This window comes from Aphis gossypii, chromosome 1 (assembly GCF_020184175.1).
Source record: "Aphis gossypii isolate Hap1 chromosome 1, ASM2018417v2, whole genome shotgun sequence".
NCBI classification, from domain to species: domain Eukaryota; kingdom Metazoa; phylum Arthropoda; class Insecta; order Hemiptera; family Aphididae; genus Aphis; species Aphis gossypii.
Genome location: NC_065530.1, coordinates 69,517,480 through 69,540,436, shown reverse-complemented (window position 1 = coordinate 69,540,436; position 22,957 = coordinate 69,517,480). Strand labels below are relative to the sequence as shown.

Sequence of the window (22,957 nt, the reverse complement as noted above, 5' to 3'; positions counted from 1 at the left end):
GTAATATAATTTATCAATAAATTTGAAAATTAATTTTTCAGTATGGTAAATGTCTCGTGTCATAGAAAAAAAAGAATGTATTTGAAGTTAGTATTTAACTTTTAAATATAGTTAATTTAAATATTGTATGTTCAACAGGGTTTACCATACTTTAATTTTTAACAAAATGTCAAAAAGACAATATGGAATTATAACATTATCAATTAATTTTGTAAATGTATTATAATTTGTTGTTTCTTTGTTATTTAAGAAATTTTAGTTAATAATATTTATAATCATTTGTTCCGTGTAAAACCAAAAAAAAAATAAGAGTAACTATTGTACAAAATTAATTTTGTATTGATCAGTATTAATTAATATTATATTACATACAATATACTATTATTTTATTGATACCCAACATGTTTTTACACAATTAATTATTGTGTATAGGTATTAATAAAATAAATATTTTCACTATAATCAATTTGTTAATCACTTAATTTTATTATATTAATATATGAACATAGTTTAAATTTTGAATTTACCAGGAAACTATATTTACTATTATTTTCCCTTGTTTTCTTTAATATGATATTTTCTGTCATTTAAATCCTTCAGACAGTGCATTATTGCATTGTGTCCATTATGTATGGTTTTGCTTGTATTATGCACAATCAAGAAATCAGTTATAAAAAAAAAAACCTACTAATATTTATTGATTTCGGTTGATTTTGATAAGTATTGTTCTTTTAACTACGACATTGGGTAATATACCTAAAATCAATATTCATATTGTACAATAATTTGTCACTAAATAATAATTCTATTACGGGTCACGAAATTTAGATTTTCTGATCAGAAAATTATATTGGAATACTTGAAATCATAGTAATTTGATATTTCGAATTTGAATTTCCGATTCGTAATAATATTATGTATAACTTTGTTAACAGTACTGAACACTGATAAAATCGTAGCCCATGGAGTATGGATATGGGATACTCGTTCGTCTTCTAGTTATAACGTTAATTTAACTTATCAAGTGTATGTTAATCACAATCGACACAAGTTTCTTACTATTTTTTTCATAAGAAATCAAATTTTTCTTTTTTAAACCAACTACTCTTCAGTCTTCAGGTAATGAGATAATTGATAAATATTAATTAACATTAATGTTACATCGATACCACATCATTAAATTCGACAATGATGAGACGTATTTTATAGAAAAATTAATGTCAAATATATAAACATATTCTACATCATGATATTTATAAACTATAAATACGTTAAAAAAATACAATATAAAGTACAATGTTTATGGTACAACACACAGACAAGTACAAGTAAAATGTAAATATTAAATATAAACTATATTATATTGTATGAATACTGTTTTAAATGGTTGCAGGTTGGTTATGGTTTATTATTATTCATAGATAAAAATATGGATTTTAATGATTGATATTTGATTTTTGATGATAAAATATTTAAAATAAAATTGATTAATAACAATATTATAAATTTATATTCACAACTAATTTTTTTTTATTAATTTCTCATATTTTATGAAATTTTTTTAGTTTTTACAAAACGTATCTATCTAACTTTGTCTCAGTAATTGATAATAAAAAAGTTTAACAAAAAAATTTAGTGTTGCTAACTTCTTACTAATAGGTACTAATAACAATGTTTCCCGCCATTTACAATTTACTATCATTTGCTTTGTTACGAAGTAATAGGCAATAGCATTAGCCAAATCATTCAGAAATCAGAATATGTACTGAATATTACCATAGCCTATTAAACTATTAAAGTATTAACTTTATAACTTATTAGGTCTATGAGTATTACTCTAATAGCCATTGCTCATTACTCTTATTTCATATTTGCAAGTGTATGTTAGATACTTTTGTAAATCTGTAAAATTGTAATGTACTAACGTAAGAACTATTAAAGTATTAATTCAGACTCGTCTTAAGTATCTGTACTACAATTATTATTAGCATAGTGACATACCTAGTATTGTAATAAATTTCAATGTGTCAGTGTTCAGGTGTTCTCAGTCCTCAGCGTGCATAATTTTTATTTTGGCTGTTTAAATTAATTCATAGTTCAATTTTTTTTTTTTAAGTATATTGTGACGTTTTTTTTTAAAAATTTATCGTAGTTTTATTAAAACTGTTGAAACTTAAATATGGAAGGATTTGATACTCCTGGTATATTTTTCTCTGATACATTCGGTGATGATGACAATTTGTCATCGTCATTATTGAACACAAGATCAATAAAAAAATCGTTCAAAGATTTCTTAAAAACATACAACGAAGAAAATTTTAACTATAAGTATAGAGATACATTAAAGCGAAATTGTAATTTGGGTCAATATTGGATGGAAATAAATGTGGAGGATTTAGCTGGATTTGATGAAAATCTTGCTGATAAGTTATACAAACAACCAGTGGAATATTTGCCAGCTTTTGAAGAAGCTGCTACAGAATTAGCTCAAGAATTGCTTGCATCTGATAACTTAGAAGATATTGAGCATATTCAAATATTATTGTCTACAAATTCATTGGCTTCTTCTTTGCGTTCTATTAAATCTGAGTCAGTTTCTCGGCTGGTCAAAATTCCTGGTATCATAGTATCGGCGTCAAGTATTCGGGCTAAGGCTACACAGATAACATTGCAATGTCGATCTTGTCGTAATGTAGTACCACATTTGCCAGTGAAACCTGGCATGGATGGTTATATCTTGCCAAGAAAATGTACCACTGAACAAGCTGGCCGTCCACAATGCCCTTTGGACCCATATTTTATTATACCAGACAAATGCAAATGTGTTGATTCTCAAATTTTAAAATTACAAGAATTAAGTGACTCTACACCTCAAGGAGAAATGCCACGGCACGTACAATTATATTGTGATCGTTACCTATGTGAACGTGTAGTTCCAGGGAACCGTGTTATGGTAGTTGGTGTTTATTCTATAAAAAAGGTATAATTTATATAGAATGTAATTTAATTTGTTATTTATATTTTGTTTTAAATTAATATACTTTCAGGTCAAGACTTCTAAAAAACAAAAACTTACTGAAAATTCTCGTACCGTGGTTGGTGTGCGTGCTCCATATTTAAGAGTTTTAGGATTTCAAATGGACGATCAGGTTGGAGGTTTCACTACTTCAATACCAACTTCTGTTGAAGATGAAGAACTATTCAGAAAATTGTCATCATCTCCTGATATTTATGACCGTATTGCCAAGTCTATAGCACCATCTATTTTTGGTTTTAGTGATATAAAAAAAGCGATAGCTTGTCTGCTTTTTGGAGGTTCTCGTAAAAGACTTCCAGACGGTTTAACCCGTCGTGGAGATATAAATTTATTGCTTTTGGGAGATCCTGGTACAGCTAAATCACAACTTTTAAAATTTGTACAACAAGTTTCACCTATAGGTGTATACACATCTGGTAAAGGTTCTTCAGCTGCTGGACTCACAGCTTCTGTAACACGTGATCCAACATCTCATAATTTTGTGGTAGAAGGTGGAGCAATGGTTTTAGCTGATAGTGGTGTTGTTTGTATTGACGAATTTGACAAGATGAGAGAAGGTGATAGAGTTGCGATTCATGAAGCTATGGAACAACAGACCATATCAATAGCTAAGGCAGGCATTACAACTACTCTTAACAGTCGTTGTTCGGTGATGGCTGCTGCAAATTCAGTATTTGGTCGATGGGATGACAGTAAAGGCGAAGATAATATTGATTTCATGCCTACAATTTTATCTAGGTAGTATGATATTTTCAGTAAATTATTATGTCTAAGAATGAAAAAATTAAAAAATAACCTTTTAAATTAACAATTCAATTATAATTTGTTGATTTTAATCTAAAAATAATGTTTTATCTGACAAGTTCATAAATTTATTATTAATAATATATTGAAAAGTTGTACGGCATTCATTCCTATAAATAAATATATATTTTTTTTCAGGTTTGATATGATATTTATTATTAAAGATGAACATAATCAAAACAGAGATATGATATTGGCTAAGCATATCATGAATGTACATTTAATGAATGGTCAAGCTAAGCAAGAAGTTGAAGGAGAATTACCATTGGCGACAATTAAAAAGTTCTTAAATTACTGTCGTCAACGTTGTGGACCTCGATTATCTGAAGAAGCTGGTGAGAAGCTTAAGAGTCGTTACGTAATTATGAGGACTGGATGTCATGAATTAGAATCTGAGAAAAAACTTGCTATTCCGATTACTGTTAGACAGTTAGAAGCTATTATTCGTATTGCAGAATCTTTAGCTAAAATGCAATTGCAACCTTTTGCTACTGACAGTCATGTAGACGAAGCATTAAGATTATTTCAAGTATCTACTCTGAGTGCAGCTACATCAGGTTGTTTATCTGGTGTGGAAGGTTTTTCAACTGAAGAAGACACAGAAACACTACAGAGAATTGAAAAGCAATTAAAACGCCGATTCCCAATTGGATCACAAGTTTCTGAATTTAGTATTATTCAAGATTTTCTGAGACAAAAATATCCACAACGAGCTATAGATAAAGTTATATATTTGATGATCAGGAGAGGTGAAATACAACACATTATGCAACGTAAAATGTTAATTAGATTAAAATAATTATTAAAATATGTAAACTTAAAAAAAAATTGTAATTTAAATGTGGCAATTAAAAATGTATTTCTGATTTCATATTGTGTTTAAATTCATAAGAACTATAATAAATAATTGATATATTTTTATTTTTAGTTTGTTTTAAACAGAATAGTCATATTTTGGAAAGTGGATGATCTTTTCATAATTGATATTATATTAAGCCTCTTTTAACTGTATTGATTTATTTCTTATAATTATATTATATTTTTGTATTTTTTTTATTGTATCATAATTTGTAATATTATATTAGCACAAATGTTTTAGACGTGTTAAATATCTAAAGTGAATTAAACATCACCTTCAATTATGATAATAAAATTAAAGAGTTTTCAGTCATGGGAATAAAGAATTTTAAATTAATATTTTAACACAAATGTTAATGATAATAATTTATAATAATTGTTTTTTAAACTACATTTTTTTTATCTATAATTGAGAGGTATTTATTGCTCTTTGACTGGGTGTCAAATACCTAAATATATTCCTGCTAATGAATAATTTATTTAAATGGTTTTCCTTTCATTACATGTGTAGTTTACAGAATTTTAACTGACTACAAAATGTTAATAATTTTTTAAACAAATTATTATCTTAATTACTACAAACTAACGATCATCTTTACTCATGAAAACATAGTTATTGCTTCCAATAGACTTTAATTCCACCTCATTCAAATTGAAGACTAGAAGATAAAAATAATTGAAACCAAGTCTTTCCCATCACCATCACTTAAAGCATTTGCACTCATGTCACCTTCAACAAAATCGAAATTCCTATCTCAATAACTACTAAATAGTAAATGCCTTGGAGTTCATTTAATAAAATACTAACATAAAACCACCACATGAATGCCACCAAACTCAAGTTGAACTTACCCCTTTGCCCTCAACTAATTTTTAAACCCAAAATCAAAACTCTCACCCAACACTAAATTAATTCTGAATAAAAGTCTCCTAAAACAAATTCGGACGTACAAAATTCAAATCTGAGGCTCAGCATAAAAATCAAATATTAAAAAAATTAAAACTTTCTAAAAAAAAAAAATAAACCCTAAGCCTAGTTACAAACGCTCTCTTTTATGTTTCGAACCAAGCACTCCTTACTGACCTAAAACTACAATCAGTAACTGAAATCACCTCCAAATCTTACAAACCCTATCACAACCCAAACCTACAAGAAAAAAATCTTTTCAGCTCAATGCTTGAAAATTCCTCAAAAATATTAAAAAGGAAATGGTGTAGTGACTTACTTTTTGTCTAAACTTTTAACATAATTCACTGCCGGAGTGCTGTTAGTGAACGACTTCTCAACTCAATTTATTTCGGTCTAAATCCTACTTCAACCTCATTTACGTTTATTATATTAAAATTGGATAGATTATATAAACTAAATAAAATAATTAAAAAATCATGAAAATTAAAATATAATAATATATTATATAAGCTTTTAAAAATTTAATTTTCCATTTTTATTGTTTATTATAGCACACATTTTGACATTACTGCATATTAAAACGCTAAAACCTAACATTTTTAATGTTATAACTTCCAAGTCCTGTTAATGTTTTTTATCTAGTCAAGGTTTACAGTAATATTGTTGCTTTTATGAAAGTTTTGCATACGAAGATAAGATTATTAAAATTACAGGATATTCTTATTAGAATAATCTTAATTGAGTGAATTAAATATTGATTTTTCCATTTAATATTATTTACAGATGTCTATGAACAGTATGAACTGTAGTGTGGAACTCTTTGCATCATATGATACAATTTATCCTGCAGATACTGTAGAATGGTGTCCAATACCAGAATACAACAATATACTTGTATGTGGAACTTATAAACTTAATGAGGCAGACAAATCAAAAACTGGCACTATCAACTTATTCTCTTTAGACAACCAAAACAAAATTAAATTGATTCAGAGTATTCCCGAAAATGCTGTGCTAGATTTAAAGTGGAACCCTTTTATCGTTTCTGGACAAATATTACTAGCAGCTGCATTGTCTGGCAATCATATTAGTATATATCGCTTGGGTGAGTTTTCAGTCATTAATAATCAAAATACTATACATTTAATTAATTGGTATTTTTTTTTAGATGAAAAAGATGATGATTTATCTTTAAATTTATTCACTAGTTTTGATGTTCCAAAAACTAATGGTGAATCTCATATGAGTTTATCAATTGCTTGGTCATCCCTTTATGAAAATGGATCACAAAGTATTGCATTTAGCGATTCTTGTGGTTATGTCACTTTAATAAATCTAAATGATCAACTCATACGCAGTTTCAAAGCTCATAATTTTGAATCATGGATTGTTACTTATAATTATTGTGAACCAAACATATTATACACAGGTAAATTTATCATTAATATTATAAATTATAATTATAGTTTTTTATTTAATCGTTCTTGAATATAAAGTCAATTTGTATTTTAAATTTTACAATATAGTTAGTGAGTATACCAGGTAATAAAATTATATTTTTATAGGTGGTGATGATTGTAAATTTAAATGTTATGACCAACGTTTACAATTTGACAAACCTATATTTGAAAATAAAGAACATGAACAAGGAGTAACAACATGCTCATCAAATAAAATTCGAGAAAATATCATTGTTACAGGAAGGTAAATTTGTTTTCTTAAATAAATAGCAATATATTAACATAATTTATCAATTTTTTAGTTATGATGAAATTATTAGACTATGGGATATACGTAATATGAAGCATAGTTATAATAATGTAAAAGTCGACGGTGGAGTTTGGAGATTGAAATGGGAACCTAATAAAGAAGAATATCTTTTAAGTGCTTCAATGTTTAATGCTGCTCATATAATAGATACAACGTTGGATGTACCTAATATTTGTCAATCTTTTGGGGAAAAAAGCAATAGGCTCTACTATGGAGCAGATTGGTGCTACCGAAACAATACTCTATTAGAACATGACACAAAATCAAAAAATAAAAAAATAATTTCTACATGTTCATTTTATGACCATAGATTAGATTTATTTTTTGTCAACATGAAATTATAAAAATATATATTATAAAGTAATTGATAAATATTATTATATTAATTTTATTATTTTCTAATGAATTACAGAATAAGAATTTTGTTGACATTTGTATGTATATATTTTATATGGAATATTTACTTATATTAATATAAGTACCTATACACTATGAATAAAATAAAACATAACATTAGAATTAAGAATTATTATTACAAAATACAAAATTCATCTACAAAAATTCATCACACCATGCTTTTAAGCAAGCATGACAATCTTTTGATTGTTTTGAGTTGGCTTTTACTGTATCTTTTAACCAGTCACAGAATAACTCTTGATCCATTTCTAAAAGAAGAAATTGACCCAATACATTGTAAGCCTAAAACAAAACAAAGCAATTCTTTTGTAAGTATAAAAAAAATGAATTACCCTATTGTTTTATTCATTACTGATAATAATATAAATTGTGCACAATGTTATAATATTCATCAGTATGTAAAACAAATATTTTTAAAATGCGACAGTAATTACATAATAAAATGAATATTAATAAATTAAGTTATTGTGTTAACTTACTTTGTTGAATCCTTGTTCTTTTAGTCTGTTTGCTAATACAGGTCCAATACCAGCGAGATCTTCAACTGGTTTGTCTCGCATAGGCTCTCCAGAGAACGCTTTGTGTTTTTGACTGGTTGTAGATGATGGAGTAGTCATAATTATAATTTATTTACTAATCTGAGAAAAAATTAACACACAAATAAATAATAATGGCTAAGACAATATTCGTATCAAATTATGAATAATAATGGCATTTACAGTAAAGAGAAAAGAATTTTGAATTCAAAACAAAGTCCAGTATACACTAGAAAGAGATTAAAAGTTAACTGATAAGAAAAAATAAAATATGTATATTTGCAAGCCTAAAAAACGTATTTTCATGGAGTCAATTAAAAAGTAAGAAAATTACATACTTCAAATATTTTGTTTATAAATCGTTTTTTTTTTTTTTAATTGATGTTGTCAAAATGTCAACTGATGCAAACAATATATCATTATATTGAATATATTACGTATAATATAATATTATATATATATTCAAATCAAATTTATAACTGTTATATTCTTAGACATACATAGATAAATAAATTGTAATCACCCAGAATAGAATAACTTACATTTTTGAAAAAATTGTCGATTCGATAGGTTAATTATATTGAAAAAAACCGTTTGATTAATAAATTAACTATTATATTATATTTTTAAGTAATTTTATTATGTTATATTGTTATACTCGTAAACTCGCTTATCCATTTATTATCAAAACTACCAATTGGCAATTTTTACTATTATATAATCGTTGAAAAAATGACAACAGGAACATCTGACATCAATATTAGTAGTTATGTTACTCGTTAAAAACTTAATTACTGTAATTTGTGGGAATGTGTAATCTATGTATAATGTAATTACTAATTAAATAATATTATTTAATGATTAATAGGTATTACAAAAGATGTGATTTTATAAAACAATTATTATTGAATAAATGTTAATAATTTGAGAACTGCACTACTAGTTACTACCTAATTACTGCGAGATGTGAGTTTAGTTAGATTGATAAATTAAATAAATAAAATAATTTATCAGGGTTAGATACTTATAATAATATATAATGGATCCCAGTATCCCACCTGCCGGTTGGACGTAATATACGCATGGTGCAAACAAGTGGTTCACCAGTTATGAATTAAATTCAAAGACGTTATAAAACTGTGAATCTTATTTATAATAAATGTTATTAAATGTCCTTGAATTGTTCAAAGCACCTAACCTACAAATTCCGAGACAAGAATTGCTATATTGAATATTCAAAAAATTTACTTTTTTGAGAATTTCAAATTGGTTGAAATCCTTATAGTAGTGCACAATTAACTCTAATATATGTACGATTAACATTTAGTTCGTTATTTTACAAATTAACCATTTAAGGGTAAGTACAATTTTTTGGTTTTATGAACTTGACATGTAATAAACATTTGTGTCAACTTAAGTTAACAAAAATTTATAGGTATGTTTTACATGGGTAATTTTTTTTTTAAGTATATATATTTATATGTATATGTGTTATTTCAGATTATGCGTATATAAATTTGATTGTGAATATAGTACGTCATCAAATTATTAAAATATATAATGAAAGACAAAGAGAAACCATCTATATTGAATGTTCAACATCGCACTGTAGAAACAGTCGGACCATGGATATTGAGATATTTATCAGGCTCAACTGTTCAAGATAAATGTTTAACTAATGGCGAAGAAGTAGAAGATACCAATGAATCATTTATCGACGAAGAAAGTCAAGCAGATACAATTTATCTAAAAACTCTAGATCCTAAGGAATGGAAAGATCAGGATCATTATCAGTAATTATTAAATATATTTATTTAGTAGTTCATAGTTATTATTCATAATCATTTATAATAAATTTAGATAATAGACTGAGCTATTACATTTATTATGAATATTGATTAGGACATACCTATCTATATTAAAAATTCATACTATAAACTAATAGTGTGATCCTCACACAAGGTTTTAAATTTCGTTCAATTTATATTCCAAGTTATAGCTTATTACTAAAGAGCGAATTTTTAGGTTCTTAAAATCTTAAAATATGATGCTAATATGTTCTACAATATTCTTTAAACTTTAAAATATGAAAATAAAAGGTATGATTTTATTTTCTAAAATAGTTTAATGAAAACAATAAATAACTGTTCTGTACCATTCCTTTGGTAACAAGTAAATTATATCTATGGTACAATCACCACAGATATATTATATTCTATATATCTGTGCCAATCACTGACTGTAAGTAACAGAATGACCACCATTACCAATTTAATTACCAAAGGTTAGGTTGGATTGAATGATTATTTATTTTTTTTTATTTTTAAATCAAATTATTTTTTTTCCTAAAAAAAAAAAAAAGAAAAAAAATTATATCTCGATAAATTAACAATTTATATATTTTATGAACAATATTAGAGTATATTCTAAAATATTGTATAGGTAATAGTACAAAATATGTTTTAGTATCCAAGATAAATTTTTTCATACAAACTCTGTGATGGATAAATTGTCCACATGTTTCATCTTTGTAATAAAATTGCCTAAAACCAATAAAAATATTTTGAAAACCTAAATATCAGCTGTTCACTTATAACCTATATTTTATTTTACTTGGTACCTAGTCATAAAAAGAAACAATTAAAATATTTAAAAAGTTCAATAAATTATACCATTCATTTTGGTTTGTATGCAAATCAATTAATTCTCTTAAGTTATGAAGACACAAAACATTAAAAATGTTTTCATTGATTAATGCTAACTTGTAACATATACATATTAATAGACCCGTGCAAATCATATTACCTAATCGTTTAAAGCTGTTAAAGTTTTTCAATTTTTCTTTTATTTACAATCAATATTAAACTAGGTACACAATTTTTATAAGGAATCAATATTACATTCTTACTTTCTACTTTTGGATATTTGTTTTTATTAAGTATATAATTTGCCTTTTGTTCATGAACATTTATTTACAATTGGTATTGTTGTATATTTGATACATTTTAACCATGGTGTTATCCGATGTAATTGTTATAAAATTTGACGTATACATTTTATTGTACTTATATTTATTAAAGTTATAAATTTTTAAAAACTAGTATAAACCCATTCTAGTTCAAATGAATTTGTTAATTTTGCTTAGAATTATTTTTTATAGTTACTAATAGAAATTTAATTTTTTTTTCTAATTTCAGAGTTTTAGGATTATCAAAATTGCGGTATAAAGCCACAGAAGCACAAATCAAAAGTGCTTATAGACGTAGAGTTCTTAATCATCATCCAGATAAAAGAAAAAAGCTTGGTGAGAAAGTTCAAGGAGATGATGATTATTTTACTTGCATCACTAAAGCTTGGGAAACTCTTGGAAATAAAACTAAAAGACGCGCATATGATTCAATTGATCCTAAATTTGATAACAGTATTCCTTCTAAGGAAACGGCAAAAAAATCTGACTTTTTTGAATTATTTGGCCCAGTATTTGTTCGTAATAGTATGTGGTCAGAACAAAATTCTGTACCACTTTTAGGAGATATAAATAGTAGTCGTGATCATGTTGATCGTTTCTACAATTTTTGGTATGGTTTCAATTCATGGAGAGAATTTTCATATCTTGATGAAGAAGATCGTGAACAGGCCTCAGATCGTGAAGAACGAAGATGGATTGAAAAACAAAATCGTGCAAATCGTACTAAGCTAAAAAAAGAAGAGAGTACTCGTATTAGACAGTTAGTTGACCTAGCATATGCTAATGATCCAAGACTTTTAAAATTTAAAAAGGAGGAACAAGAACGGAAAGCTGCTGTGAAACAAGCCAAAAAAGACGCAATAAGACAAAAACAAGAAGAAGAAATTAGACTAAGAGAAGAAGAAGAAGCCAAAGTACAAAAAGAAAAAGAAGAACGTGAAGCTGCAGAAAAAGCACAACGAAATGCTCTTAAGGCAGAAAAAGATAGTCAAAAGAAAGCTTTGAAAAAAGAACGTAAGCATATAAGGGATTTATGTAAAGCAAATAATTACTATATTCAAAGCGGTGATAATGTTATTGAAATTATGTCCGGTGTTGAAAAAATTTGTGATCAACTTTCTGCCTTACAGCTTAAACAATTGTCCAGTTCTCTTCAAATAGAAGGTCGTAAAGCATTAATAGAAAAACTTAAACAAATGGAATGTAGAGTTGAAATGAATAATGTTATTAAAAATGATACCAAAATTGTTGAAAAAAATAATAATGATTGGGAAACAGACGATGTTCAATTATTGATAAAAGCAGTCAATTTGTTTCCTGCTGGTACGAACCAACGTTGGGAAGCTGTTGCAAATTTTATCAACCAACATAGTAAGAACGGTGAACGAAATGCCAAGCAAGTATTAGCAAAAGCTAAATCTCTTCAAAGTACTAACTACACTGATAATGCTTTAAAATCTGAAATGAATGCCAATGCGTATGATCAATTTGAAAAGGAGAAAAAATGTGAATCACAAATTCCTGAAGTGGTTTCAGAACGTCCAGTTGGATGGTCAGCAGATGAGCAAAAATTATTGGAACAAGCTCTTAAAACGTATCCAAATGCAGTAAAAGAACGTTGGGATAGAATAGCAGAATGTGTTCCAACAAGAACGAAAAAGGAATGTATGAAAAGATATAAAGAAATTGTTGAAATAGTTAAAGCCAAGAAAGCTGCTCAAGTATAAAAGTTTATCTACTATTTTGAATTCATGTTAACAAAACTTAATGATGTTTTTATTTAAAAATTGTTTTTGTTTTGTTAATATTTTTGAACAAAATTAAATTTGTAACTCAATATAGTTTTAATGACCATTAATAATTTGACACATTACAGATAACTTGTAATTGTATTCATTTTTCTTAAGGTATACCAATTTATATAACACTCATAAAATTTATTTCTGTGAGTCCCTCATATTCTATAGAAAAGAGATAACAAGTGAAATTACTTAATCATTTTTAAAAATGTATGTAAGCATTATGAAGTATAAATATTATTTTTTTATTATTCATGTTCATTATTACAATCTAAAAATTAATTAACGGTTGAATATTTTGAGGAGTGAAAGAAGTTTGTCATTAGCAACTATCTGTTAATGTTTGAATGAATTTTTTTTATTAATGATATTGACAACCTACATACATAAAATTTTTAAAAATACACACGCCATTAATAACTAAAACAGTAATAATTCACGATATGAAAAAAAATTATAAATTATTAAATAACTTAAATACTACGAATTGTGGTTCTTCCTGTAACTATAATTTGCCCCAAATCTTGGACTTCCTTAAGAGCGTCATCAAACATGTCTCTAGTTACTTGAAATTGAAAAGCTAATTTAGTTTCACTTAATAATTTTTGGTAGTTAAATATAGTAGATTTTGGTTGGCTCGATATAACTTTTGTTAAATATTCTGCGAGGTCATGTCGTCTTTGTCTTGCAGCTGAACTCAATCCTGTAGTCAGTATTCCAACATCTATTTTGCCAGAAAGAGGATCTGTAGCACTTTGTTTTAATGCTTCTCTATATAACCTCCAAGCTTCATCAACATCTTTCATCTCCACAACGTTGGAATATCTCATTTTTGCATGAGCTTCTGATAACCGAATTAAAGATTCTAACTGCCTAGGATATGCAGATACTTGTCCTCTACCACTTCCAACAGTTCTCATGTTAACATAATACTGAATAAGTTTCTGTCTACTTTCCTCATTTAAAATAGGTTGAAATGTTTCACGTCCATAAGTAATATAATCTTGAAGTAGGCTAGTATCCATTTGTTCATCACGTTCGTAGTGTTCATTTTTGTAATACAAAGATACCAAGTGATTGGCTAATCTTCTATCATACTGTTCATTTTGTGGATCCAACATTAAAAATATTAAATCAAATCTAGATAACAGAGTGTGAGGGAGTTGAATGTTTTCTATAATAGTCTTATTTTTATTCCATTGCGATTCACACGGGTTTGCTGCAGCTAAAATTGAAGTTCTAGCATTTAATTGACAAATAATGCCTGCTTTAGCAATACTCAAAGTTTGTTGTTCCATAACTTCATGCAATACACTCCTGGCCGACTCGCTCATTTTATCAAATTCATCAATGCAACAAACTCCATTGTCAGCTAAAACTAAAGCCCCAGTTTGTAAAACCAGTTGCCGGGTTTCTGGATCTCTAATTACATAAGCTGTCATACCAACAGCTGAAGATCCTTTACCACTAGTATACTGACTTCTAGGTACAATATCATAAACATAAGACAAAAATTGGGATTTACTTGTACCTGGATCACCACATAATAGTATATTTATTTCAGATCTTAAATGATTTTTTTTTTTTGAAGTTTTTCGGGTACCGCCAAAAAGTTGCATTAGTATACCTTTTTTTATATCGCAATTTTCATATATAGAAGGGGCTAAAGTATTTGACAGTCTATCGTATATATCTACTGTCTTAGATAACTGTCGTAATATTTCAATTCGTTCCTCACTTATTTTATTTTTCTCTTCAACAGCAAATGATATACGGCTATCATTACTTTTTAAAAAGTGTAAAATGTCAATGTGAGTCCTGTACACACTTCGGAAGTTTCTCATTCTAGGATTTACTTGCATTGGAACAGCTCTGTAAATACCAGTAACAGATACACGGTCACCAGCTTGCACAGTTTCAATAAGTTCATTGTAGGAATATAAATTTACAGTATGTGGTGTCTGACCAGCGGGCATTTCATCGGGAGATTCTTGAAGTTTAGTCAATTGTTTATCAGTAAAATTAGATTGGTTGTGTATTAATTCAAAACAATGATTAGTATTACAATGAGGGCATAGAGTTGGTTCAGCAATATTACCACGATCTATTTCTACAATAGTTGTATAAGAACACACAATACATCTGAAAAATGCATCCCGCATCTCAGGTATAATGTCACTACATCGAATTACCATTCCTGAAACAGTTATTAGCTGGTCCATATCTTCGGGATTAAGAAATCTCATATTCTTAGTTTTTTGTACATTAAAAGGACGTACTTGCAGAGCTTTAGTAACATGTGTCAAGTCAGCTGCTGGATATTTAGTGAAAAATACTTCATTTATAACTGTATCAAATACTGGGATAACTTCTTGTGGGTAGCAAATTAATTGTTGATAAAGTTCAGAATCAAATTGGTGTAAGTGAGCACAATTAATATCTACGTAAGGGATTTCCATTTCCAGAACATTACTTAATTTAGCCATATAATAAGGCAATTCAGTTTCATTGACACAAAATGTTTCAATAAAATTTTGGAATCTTAAACGACATTTATCAACTACAACATCTGTACCCCATATGACTAAATTAGGAGCAACATCTTGATTTTCATTATCAGGACGAGGAGCTCCATTTTCATAATTAGTAGTATCCACTTGCCTTTGCCGACGATTAACTGATAAGTTATTTCTTTGAACTGAACCACCACTACGCATTGTGAAACCAGTAGCCCGAGAATCTACAGAACTTAAAGGAGAGCCATAATTTATCGGAGAACTAAGGTCTACTTCACTGGTACGTAAACCTTGCAAAGGACTTGTCATAAAACGACGAGCTGGTGAAGATGCTTCGGAGACTATAGCCCCTGACCGACGACTGGAAACAGAACCAGGTGTTCTAGTATGAGGTGATCGACCATTAACTCTTGGTGTCATGTTATTTCTAGAAGGAGTCCTTCCTTCCCTTGGAGTAGTACCATTTATTGTGGGAGTTCTACTTTCCCTTGGAGTAGCAGTACCATTTCTTGTTGGAGTTCTGCCACCTCTTGGAGTAGTGGCATTATTTCGAGGAGTTTGCCCTCTTGGAGTAGTGGCATTGCTCCGAGAAGGAGTTTGTCCTCCCCTTGGCGTAGTACTGCCATTTCTTTGAGGGGTACGACCAGACATATCTTAAATTAAAATGGAATTAATGAAATTGAATTATCTTTAAGTAAGATTGAGTAATAAAGTTGTAGTTACCTGAATCTCCGATAAATACAAATAAAATGTGATGTTTAGTGCGACTGTAACTACAAAACGTGTACTACTATTACAATTAGTTGGCAAGAATCATAAAAAACATTCTTCTGATTATGAAAATTGAATTCTGACTTCAGTTGTCACTTGTCACTCGTCTCTTCCCAACACTGAATGCTGAACAGTCAATAGAATAATAAAATAACTAACAACAAAACAATAAATATTAATACATCAACAAAATTGGCGGCAAAATAAAAGGAAATTATAAAATCATATTTTTAAAGGTTACAAATCAGTGTAGCCATTATTTGGTCACACCATAACATAACAATATTTATAAGATACACACACTGATAGGAAAAAGAAATTCAATTTATGTTATCTGATAAAAATTATTGGTAACAGCCACAGCACAGAATATATATATAATAAATCTATTATACACGGTTAATATATAATATATATATCTATAAATTGTCTATAGTTAACGGTTAACAAGTTCCGTGAGTACTGAGTAGTGAGTGCTGACTAGTGACTACTGAGTAATGAGTATTGTCTACAGTGACTATTTACTCTGTAACTATTAACTTTAATTTACGTCTTACTGTCTTGACAATTAACTCGTTTAACTCTATAGTATTATTAGTTTCAGTTTAAATTTAGACAAGATTTGTAGTATTATAGTATTTTAATATTTATGAAATTTAAATATTGTAATATTGTGAATTATACTTGTTTTTATAACTAATTTTTAAAGCCCAGTTTTGAAGTAAGTAAAATTATAACATACATTTATCATACCATATTACGTTTAAATTTTAAGCTGTTTTATCTGTATTCTGTAACAATATTATCTAATATTTGACGGAGTTTTTATATTCAATGAATAGTGAATATTCTTAATATAAATTTCTTATCTATTTATTATTGTTGGAAAATATAATAAACTGTCAGAAAATAAATAATAAATATTGGTTGTGTATGTAATAAGTTATTTGGATGGGTTTAGTTAACAATCTAACTATGTATTTTATTTTATTTATTTTCTGTTGGGTGACACCACCATAACTTTCCTTTGCATAGTTATGAACATATATTATATAATTGATTTTCAAGAATTAATCATTTCTACAAACTTAATTAGATAATGTAAGAACCTAGAAAAAACAATTATTATTTTGCTAATTCTTATTTGATTTCTTTAATAATATATAAATGGGTAACAGTGTATGTAAATGATTAATTTAATCTGCAAAACAACCAAAATAATTTACTTATAACTCCAAATAATTAGCATACAAAAAATTATTATTTTTGCATGAAATTTAACTTATCATGATTAATTTAAATATTCAAATTCAGACAAGATATATGATTTATATGAAATTCTAAGCAATATGTATGTATTTTTGTTTTAACAGATTTAGTAAGTAAATATATTAAAATTGAAATATATTTTTAAATATATCTATACCACCAAATAAAATGGCATCAAAATTAAAAACTACAGATACAGAAAAATTAAATATGGGAATGAAATCAATAGTAAGTGAATTTAAAGTCAGCTGTGATAAAGTCAAACAATTGAAAGACAACAATGAGTTGTACAATCAAATGGAATATATTGTCAACACATTATCCATTGAGGGAGAAAACAAAAACTATGCTACAAATATTTTAAATTTCAAAGAATCTGTGGAAAATGAAAAATTATTTTATTCAAATAAGACTGGAAGTTCTCTTAATTTTTTATCTAAAAATGAACAGTTAGAATATGCAGCAAATATTCTACAAGAAACTGGTATTGGTGATTATAATGCAAATAGCATATTCACTAAATATTTATCAATTATTGAAAAATGTAATAAACAAAAAGAATTAATTGATGATATTGATGAATATTTAAATAAATTAAAAATAGTGATTGAACAACAAAATGATCTTAAATGTGAATTATCTAATATCAATTATTCACCTGTAGGCTATATAGCTGAACCTATTAACATTAAATCAATTGATAGTATACAAACGGTGGACAACTGTGATGCAATAGTGAAGTTGGTGAAAAAAATAACTGACATTGAAAATAAACAAGAAAAAATCTGTTCTGAAACTTCTGAATTAAAAGCTACACAGAAAAAAATATACCACGGATTACCACCTAATATGGATCAAGCATTAATGGCAGTACAAATAGCAGAGCAAACAATGAAGTCCATTACTAAAAAATTAATGGAGAAACTTTAATTAATATAATGTTGTTAGTGATCTTCTTTAACACAATGTATTAAATAATGTTATTTTTATTACTTATTTACTTTTGTTGTAATTAAAATGTATACTATATTTATATAATCTAGGATTTCATAACATATAATAATTATTGTATTTATTTAATAATATATTTCAATTTATGTAATTTTGTAATTACTTTTATTATTTTTAGTAACAATAAATGTATATATATTATTTTTTTTTAACTGTATATCAATCAATTTTTGTTGAATTTATCCACATTTTGACCCGTAAATTGTTATCTAACTAATGATGAATCAATAAAATATTTAATATCTTGAAACCATCATTTTTAATTTTTTTTTTTTTAGTAAATAATTCATTATGAACAATGAAAATACAACAATGGAATACTTGTTTCAAGTAGAAAGACAAGCAGAAAAAATACTTCTTAGTAAAAGTGAAATGGTTGCCTTGGATAAAAGTAGAAATAGTAATCGAATGGCTATCAGAGCACTAACAAATTCTAAAAATACTGAAGACAAGATATGGATGGCAGTTGGTTTATCCTTAGTAAAAGTTTCCGTCGAAAAAGCTAAAAATATGCTACAAGCAGGTATACCTAATATGTTTTATTAATTAGTGAAAATCTTGTATAAAAATACCAAAATAATTTTCAGATCAAGTTACTTTAAACAATCGTATGAATATTCTTAGAAGCAACATTAAAGTAGATGTGAATAAATTGAATGATATGGAATATAAAGAACCAGTGAAAGGGTTATTTTTAAATCCACTTACCAGAAAGGAAATGCAAGCAATGAATCAAGTACTTGGTATAGCTGATTAAAACATAATGATTTATGATCAAATTTTTAAATAGTATAATAAATCACAAGATTGTAATAATATTTACATATAATTTAAATTATTCAATAAAATATACTTTAATAGATCATTAAAAAGGCAAACACCATCGTATAAACATTCAATATATATAATATACATAATATATATATACTTTAAACTTTAACTTTTATTCTTCTTCCTTTATACATTTTTCCACTACATCTCTTAAACTCGGATTTTCCATTGCAGCTGCAACCCGTTCTTTATCGTTTATTTGTTTGTTAACTGTAAATATAATAACATAATATATTCATAGTTGGTTAAAAAAGTTAATAATAACCCAAAAACTCATAATTACTTTCTTCTTCAGTCGTGTGAGCACCTTCTTTAATGTATATATCCAATTTAACATTTTCTAAAATAGATCTTATAACTTTAATTCTTATACTGAGGCCAATTAAAGTAGCTAAACTGCAATGTGGTACTGTAGGATTGAATTCAATTCGAACAGTATATAATTTCAAGTTTCTTTGATTAATTACCTGCAAAGTTGACTTATTAGTGATTTCCATGTGTTAACAAGTCAAATTATTCATTAATATAGTATGATTTGAATACAAAAAAAATAATCAATTTACCTAGTATGACATAATCATAGGCAATGAATGTATAACAATTTTTTTAGACATATTAAAATAAAAACATACTTATAAGTAGTTATAACTTATAACCTATAAAATGGATATAATAATAACAGTTACGTCATTTATAGATTGTTTTAGTTTCAAGAATTATATATATTAATTATAAGTTAAGTACATAAAACTAGCTAATAGCTAAAATATTTATTTCTAATTAAATTGTTAATAGTATATAATTTTTGTTACTCCTAAAGTAAATTGAGTGCTTTTTTTCTAATGATTGCACCAATTACATTTACTTTTTGTATAACTAATTTCATTTAAATAAATATTAGACTAACTGATATAATTCTTATTAAAATTGTAATTAAATAGTTACATTTTTATATTATTTTAAACACATGAATAATTAATTTACATACTAAGTAAACTATCGAACCAATAGTGTTCAATTTGTACTTTTATATTCTTTTACATTTATGCTCAAAACTATTGATTAATAGGAATGACACGGAAAAAAACTTTTGATAGGTTATCAGTTATATATTTTTTATATTACATGACAAGTACTCGTAATGTTACAATACAATTACAATTTACATTGTATAAATATTACCTGAATAGTTAAAAATTCAAACCTACATTCCTACATAATCTAGAATAGTGAATCAAATAGATTTATGATTTATTCTACTAGTTAACTGAACAGTGAAGAAGACTGCAAGGGCAGAGGAGGATAACAATTTAGACCAGAAACAAATAATGTTCACATTAGTCTACATTATTAGCATGGTTATTTTCTATCTAAATTTCTGACCAACGGGCCATTTAGTTTTTAGGCCACCGTTATTTTTTCTGATATTCTGATGGGACACTCCGTTCTTGAAGAAGAGTATAAATACTTTAAAATGGAATGTTTTCTTGTCCACTGCATTGAAACACTTGATAAAAATATTTAATAGTAAGAACTTTAGAAGTACATATATTTCACTAGTGGATAATCCCATAATATTGGGACTTAGGGAATGTAGAGTGAAGAGAATATATCCATATAAAAGTTGTAAACTAAATGAATGAATATAATGTAATCACACCTGTTTACCAAATAATATCATTATTTTGTATACTGACCTCTACTCCATTTTCATACACAACGTTAAGGTCTTCCAGAGTAGCTGGTTTCTCTGGATCCTTAATTGTTCTAATAATATCTGTTGTTTAAAAACAATTTTTAAACAAATTGATAATATTGTGTAAATACCAAAAGTTGGTGATACCTACCAAAGATTTGGTCCTTCAATTCTTGTGTTTTTTCTTCAAGTTGTTCATCTGTAGCATCGATTTCAATCGTGGTCGCCGTCGTATTTCCACTGTCATTTTTTAAATACTTCTCTTGAATAATTTTTTTTGTTTGTTGCATGAGATTAGCAAACATCATCAACAAACTACTTATAGTCAAAATCATGAGCAAATATTTTTCTTAGGACTTCGGTTTCGATAAAAATAAAAATATTATGTACAAATTGTTCTTACAAGAAAGTACTTTTTAAATTTTTTTCGTTTCGCTCATATTTACTATTTAGTACTTAGCATAGTTACTGATTACAAATTATTATTATTATTATTATTATTATCTACAACAACAACAACAGTCAACAAATTTAATGCTTATACATTTAACAGTGGTACAATGACTACAATGATATATCATAGAGTAATTATATATAGTTATCATTTATTGTATAGCAAATGGTAATACAATATGGATATTTTCGAATAATATTGTCAAAATCACGAATTAAGATGGTACCATCTTAAATCCTATATAGTCGAAAACTCAAAATATTTCACTAACTTTCCACCTATATAGTAGTGTTTTACTCCCAACAATTACAAAGTAGGCAATTCAATAACCACAATTTTTAAAAATATTTCTTTAAAGAATTTCTGGTTATTTTGTTGGATTCATCGACCTGGATATTATAAACATATTATTCAAAATTATAAAAGCTTGTCAATATAACACAAGCAACAACATCCAAACGTTTGCGTCGTTATAATGTTATAGGTATACATTACGAAACAATCGAGCTGAAGTGCCGACGTACGAAAGTGCATAAATGCATAATGTTAAATAATATATTAAATCGACTTTGAAAGATTTAATACCTCTTGCAGTTATATAATTGTACTTACAAAATATATTATGTTGATTCATAATTTGACCAGCACCTAGGTACTTGATCTGTATATTAAAGCAATATTCTTATTAATAAATAAATATTTAATTTTGTCTTCTACACTCTCTTTTATTCTATAACCATATAGTTTGACTAATTAAGCTACTATTCTATGAACTCTATTGTGAGTATTGTGACTACTGTAAACCAATATGAATTACAAATTATAAACATTTCAAATACTAATGGCACTCAGTATTTCTAATCCAAAACCCTCTAAACTAAAACTATAAGACTGTTTTATACTAAAATCAGTTCTTAAAAAATGATCTTTCACCTTTTTTCTGTCTTTAATGAAGGTAACTAAGATTTTTCAGAAAATTCAAATTAAATATTCAAAATCATTCAAAAACAAAATATTTATTCAATAATCCTCAAACTACCCAAGTTGAATTGATGGTGGTATCAAGCCTTATTAATCTAATAGCTAAAAATGTATAATAATGATATTTTAATTTAGTCAAAACTTGGATTATCACTTAATTCTTACACTTAATGTTCTTGTATGACAGATTGTGACTAATATTATGAAGAAAAAAATCTTGTATACATAAAAAAAAAAGGAATGTATGGTTAATTAAATGTTTTTAAACTAATACTTTATTGAAATTTAGAATGTAAACAAAAACATTTATTTCAAGTTCCTTTATCAAT

At 26.9% G+C, this 22,957-nt stretch overlaps 7 protein-coding genes across 11 annotated transcripts; 4 read left to right on the top strand and 3 right to left on the bottom strand.

Moving 5' to 3' along the window:
- The first annotated feature begins 908 nt into the window (after positions 1 to 908).
- On the top strand, positions 909 to 7,927 carry LOC114131823 (diphthine methyltransferase). 2 transcript variants are annotated; one of them, XM_027997130.2, is made up of 5 exons: positions 909 to 1,119; positions 6,393 to 6,714; positions 6,778 to 7,038; positions 7,175 to 7,313; positions 7,372 to 7,927. In XM_027997130.2, the coding sequence occupies exons 2-5, from the start codon at positions 6,393 to 6,395 to the stop codon at positions 7,721 to 7,723; spliced, it is 1,074 nt and encodes a 357-aa protein (XP_027852931.2). In that variant the 5' UTR covers positions 909 to 1,119; the 3' UTR covers positions 7,724 to 7,927. The 2 variants fall into 2 exon arrangements, with proteins under 2 accessions (XP_027852931.2, XP_027852932.2); XM_027997131.2 differs by lacking the exon at positions 909 to 1,119 and adding an exon at positions 1,164 to 1,335.
- Positions 1,631 to 5,108, top strand: LOC114131822 (DNA replication licensing factor Mcm5-like). The gene is made up of 3 exons (XM_027997128.2): positions 1,631 to 2,980; positions 3,048 to 3,775; positions 3,980 to 5,108. Exons 1-3 carry the CDS (start codon positions 2,180 to 2,182, stop codon positions 4,638 to 4,640), a joined length of 2,190 nt encoding a protein of 729 aa, XP_027852929.1. The 5' UTR covers positions 1,631 to 2,179; the 3' UTR covers positions 4,641 to 5,108.
- LOC114131824 (barrier-to-autointegration factor) lies at positions 7,892 to 9,230 on the bottom strand. Of its 3 annotated transcripts, none has more exons than XM_027997133.2 (3): positions 8,875 to 9,230; positions 8,276 to 8,434; positions 7,892 to 8,078 (listed from the first exon to the last, which is right to left on the bottom strand). In XM_027997133.2, exons 2-3 carry the CDS (start codon positions 8,411 to 8,413, stop codon positions 7,932 to 7,934), a joined length of 285 nt encoding a protein of 94 aa, XP_027852934.1. In that variant the 5' UTR covers positions 8,414 to 8,434; positions 8,875 to 9,230; the 3' UTR covers positions 7,892 to 7,931. The 3 variants fall into 3 exon arrangements, with proteins under 3 accessions (XP_027852934.1, XP_027852935.1, XP_027852933.1); XM_027997134.2 differs by lacking the exon at positions 8,875 to 9,230 and adding an exon at positions 8,516 to 8,661; XM_027997132.2 differs by lacking the exon at positions 8,875 to 9,230 and having other exon boundaries at positions 8,276 to 8,576.
- Positions 9,231 to 9,522: 292 nt separating this feature from the next.
- On the top strand, positions 9,523 to 13,180 carry LOC114131848 (dnaJ homolog subfamily C member 2). Its single transcript, XM_027997161.2, has 3 exons — positions 9,523 to 9,689; positions 9,833 to 10,125; positions 11,530 to 13,180. Exons 2-3 carry the CDS (start codon positions 9,893 to 9,895, stop codon positions 13,025 to 13,027), a joined length of 1,731 nt encoding a protein of 576 aa, XP_027852962.1. The 5' UTR covers positions 9,523 to 9,689; positions 9,833 to 9,892; the 3' UTR covers positions 13,028 to 13,180.
- Positions 13,181 to 13,435: 255 nt separating this feature from the next.
- LOC114131847 (DNA replication licensing factor MCM4) lies at positions 13,436 to 16,552 on the bottom strand. The gene is made up of 2 exons (XM_027997160.2): positions 16,339 to 16,552; positions 13,436 to 16,268 (listed from the first exon to the last, which is right to left on the bottom strand). Exon 2 carries the CDS (start codon positions 16,264 to 16,266, stop codon positions 13,573 to 13,575), a length of 2,694 nt encoding a protein of 897 aa, XP_027852961.1. The 5' UTR covers positions 16,267 to 16,268; positions 16,339 to 16,552; the 3' UTR covers positions 13,436 to 13,572.
- A 243-nt stretch (positions 16,553 to 16,795) lies between these two features.
- On the top strand, positions 16,796 to 19,484 carry LOC114131851 (uncharacterized). Of its 2 annotated transcripts, XM_027997164.2 has the most exons (3): positions 16,825 to 17,107; positions 18,945 to 19,189; positions 19,254 to 19,484. In XM_027997164.2, exons 2-3 carry the CDS (start codon positions 18,958 to 18,960, stop codon positions 19,421 to 19,423), a joined length of 402 nt encoding a protein of 133 aa, XP_027852965.1. In that variant the 5' UTR covers positions 16,825 to 17,107; positions 18,945 to 18,957; the 3' UTR covers positions 19,424 to 19,484. The 2 variants fall into 2 exon arrangements, with proteins under 2 accessions (XP_050058296.1, XP_027852965.1); XM_050202339.1 differs by lacking the exons at positions 18,945 to 19,189; positions 19,254 to 19,484 and adding an exon at positions 17,760 to 18,834 and having other exon boundaries at positions 16,796 to 17,107.
- On the bottom strand, positions 19,413 to 21,673 carry LOC114131850 (MIP18 family protein galla-1). Its single transcript, XM_027997163.2, has 4 exons — positions 21,345 to 21,673; positions 21,195 to 21,274; positions 19,781 to 19,964; positions 19,413 to 19,707 (listed from the first exon to the last, which is right to left on the bottom strand). Exons 1-4 carry the CDS (start codon positions 21,526 to 21,528, stop codon positions 19,610 to 19,612), a joined length of 546 nt encoding a protein of 181 aa, XP_027852964.1. The 5' UTR covers positions 21,529 to 21,673; the 3' UTR covers positions 19,413 to 19,609.
- Positions 21,674 to 22,957: the final 1,284 nt, after the last annotated feature.

Bases quoted from the DNA above. Each gene is read 5' to 3' on its own strand.
- LOC114131822 (XM_027997128.2), top strand. From the start codon at position 2,180: ATGGAAGGATTTGATACTCCTGGTATATTTTTCTCTGATACATTCGGT. The intron at 2,981-3,047 runs GTATAATTTATA...ATATACTTTCAG, and splicing joins GTGTTTATTCTATAAAAAAG to GTCAAGACTTCTAAAAAACA. The intron at 3,776-3,979 runs GTAGTATGATAT...ATTTTTTTTCAG, and splicing joins ATGCCTACAATTTTATCTAG to GTTTGATATGATATTTATTA.
- LOC114131823 (XM_027997130.2), top strand. From the start codon at position 6,393: ATGTCTATGAACAGTATGAACTGTAGTGTGGAACTCTTTGCATCATAT. The intron at 6,715-6,777 runs GTGAGTTTTCAG...ATTTTTTTTTAG, and splicing joins TATTAGTATATATCGCTTGG to ATGAAAAAGATGATGATTTA. The intron at 7,039-7,174 runs GTAAATTTATCA...ATATTTTTATAG, and splicing joins ACCAAACATATTATACACAG to GTGGTGATGATTGTAAATTT.
- LOC114131848 (XM_027997161.2), top strand. From the start codon at position 9,893: ATGAAAGACAAAGAGAAACCATCTATATTGAATGTTCAACATCGCACT. The intron at 10,126-11,529 runs GTAATTATTAAA...TTCTAATTTCAG, and splicing joins AAAGATCAGGATCATTATCA to AGTTTTAGGATTATCAAAAT.
- LOC114131850 (XM_027997163.2), bottom strand. From the start codon at position 21,528: ATGATTTTGACTATAAGTAGTTTGTTGATGATGTTTGCTAATCTCATG. The intron at 19,965-21,194 runs GTCAGTATACAA...TCAACTTTGCAG, and splicing joins TGTATGAAAATGGAGTAGAG to GTAATTAATCAAAGAAACTT. The intron at 19,708-19,780 runs GTAATTATGAGT...TTATATTTACAG, and splicing joins TCACACGACTGAAGAAGAAA to TTAACAAACAAATAAACGAT.
- LOC114131824 (XM_027997133.2), bottom strand. From the start codon at position 8,413: ATGACTACTCCATCATCTACAACCAGTCAAAAACACAAAGCGTTCTCT. The intron at 8,079-8,275 runs GTAAGTTAACAC...GTTTTGTTTTAG, and splicing joins AAGAACAAGGATTCAACAAA to GCTTACAATGTATTGGGTCA.
- LOC114131847 (XM_027997160.2), bottom strand. From the start codon at position 16,266: ATGTCTGGTCGTACCCCTCAAAGAAATGGCAGTACTACGCCAAGGGGA.
- LOC114131851 (XM_050202339.1), top strand. From the start codon at position 17,824: ATGGCATCAAAATTAAAAACTACAGATACAGAAAAATTAAATATGGGA.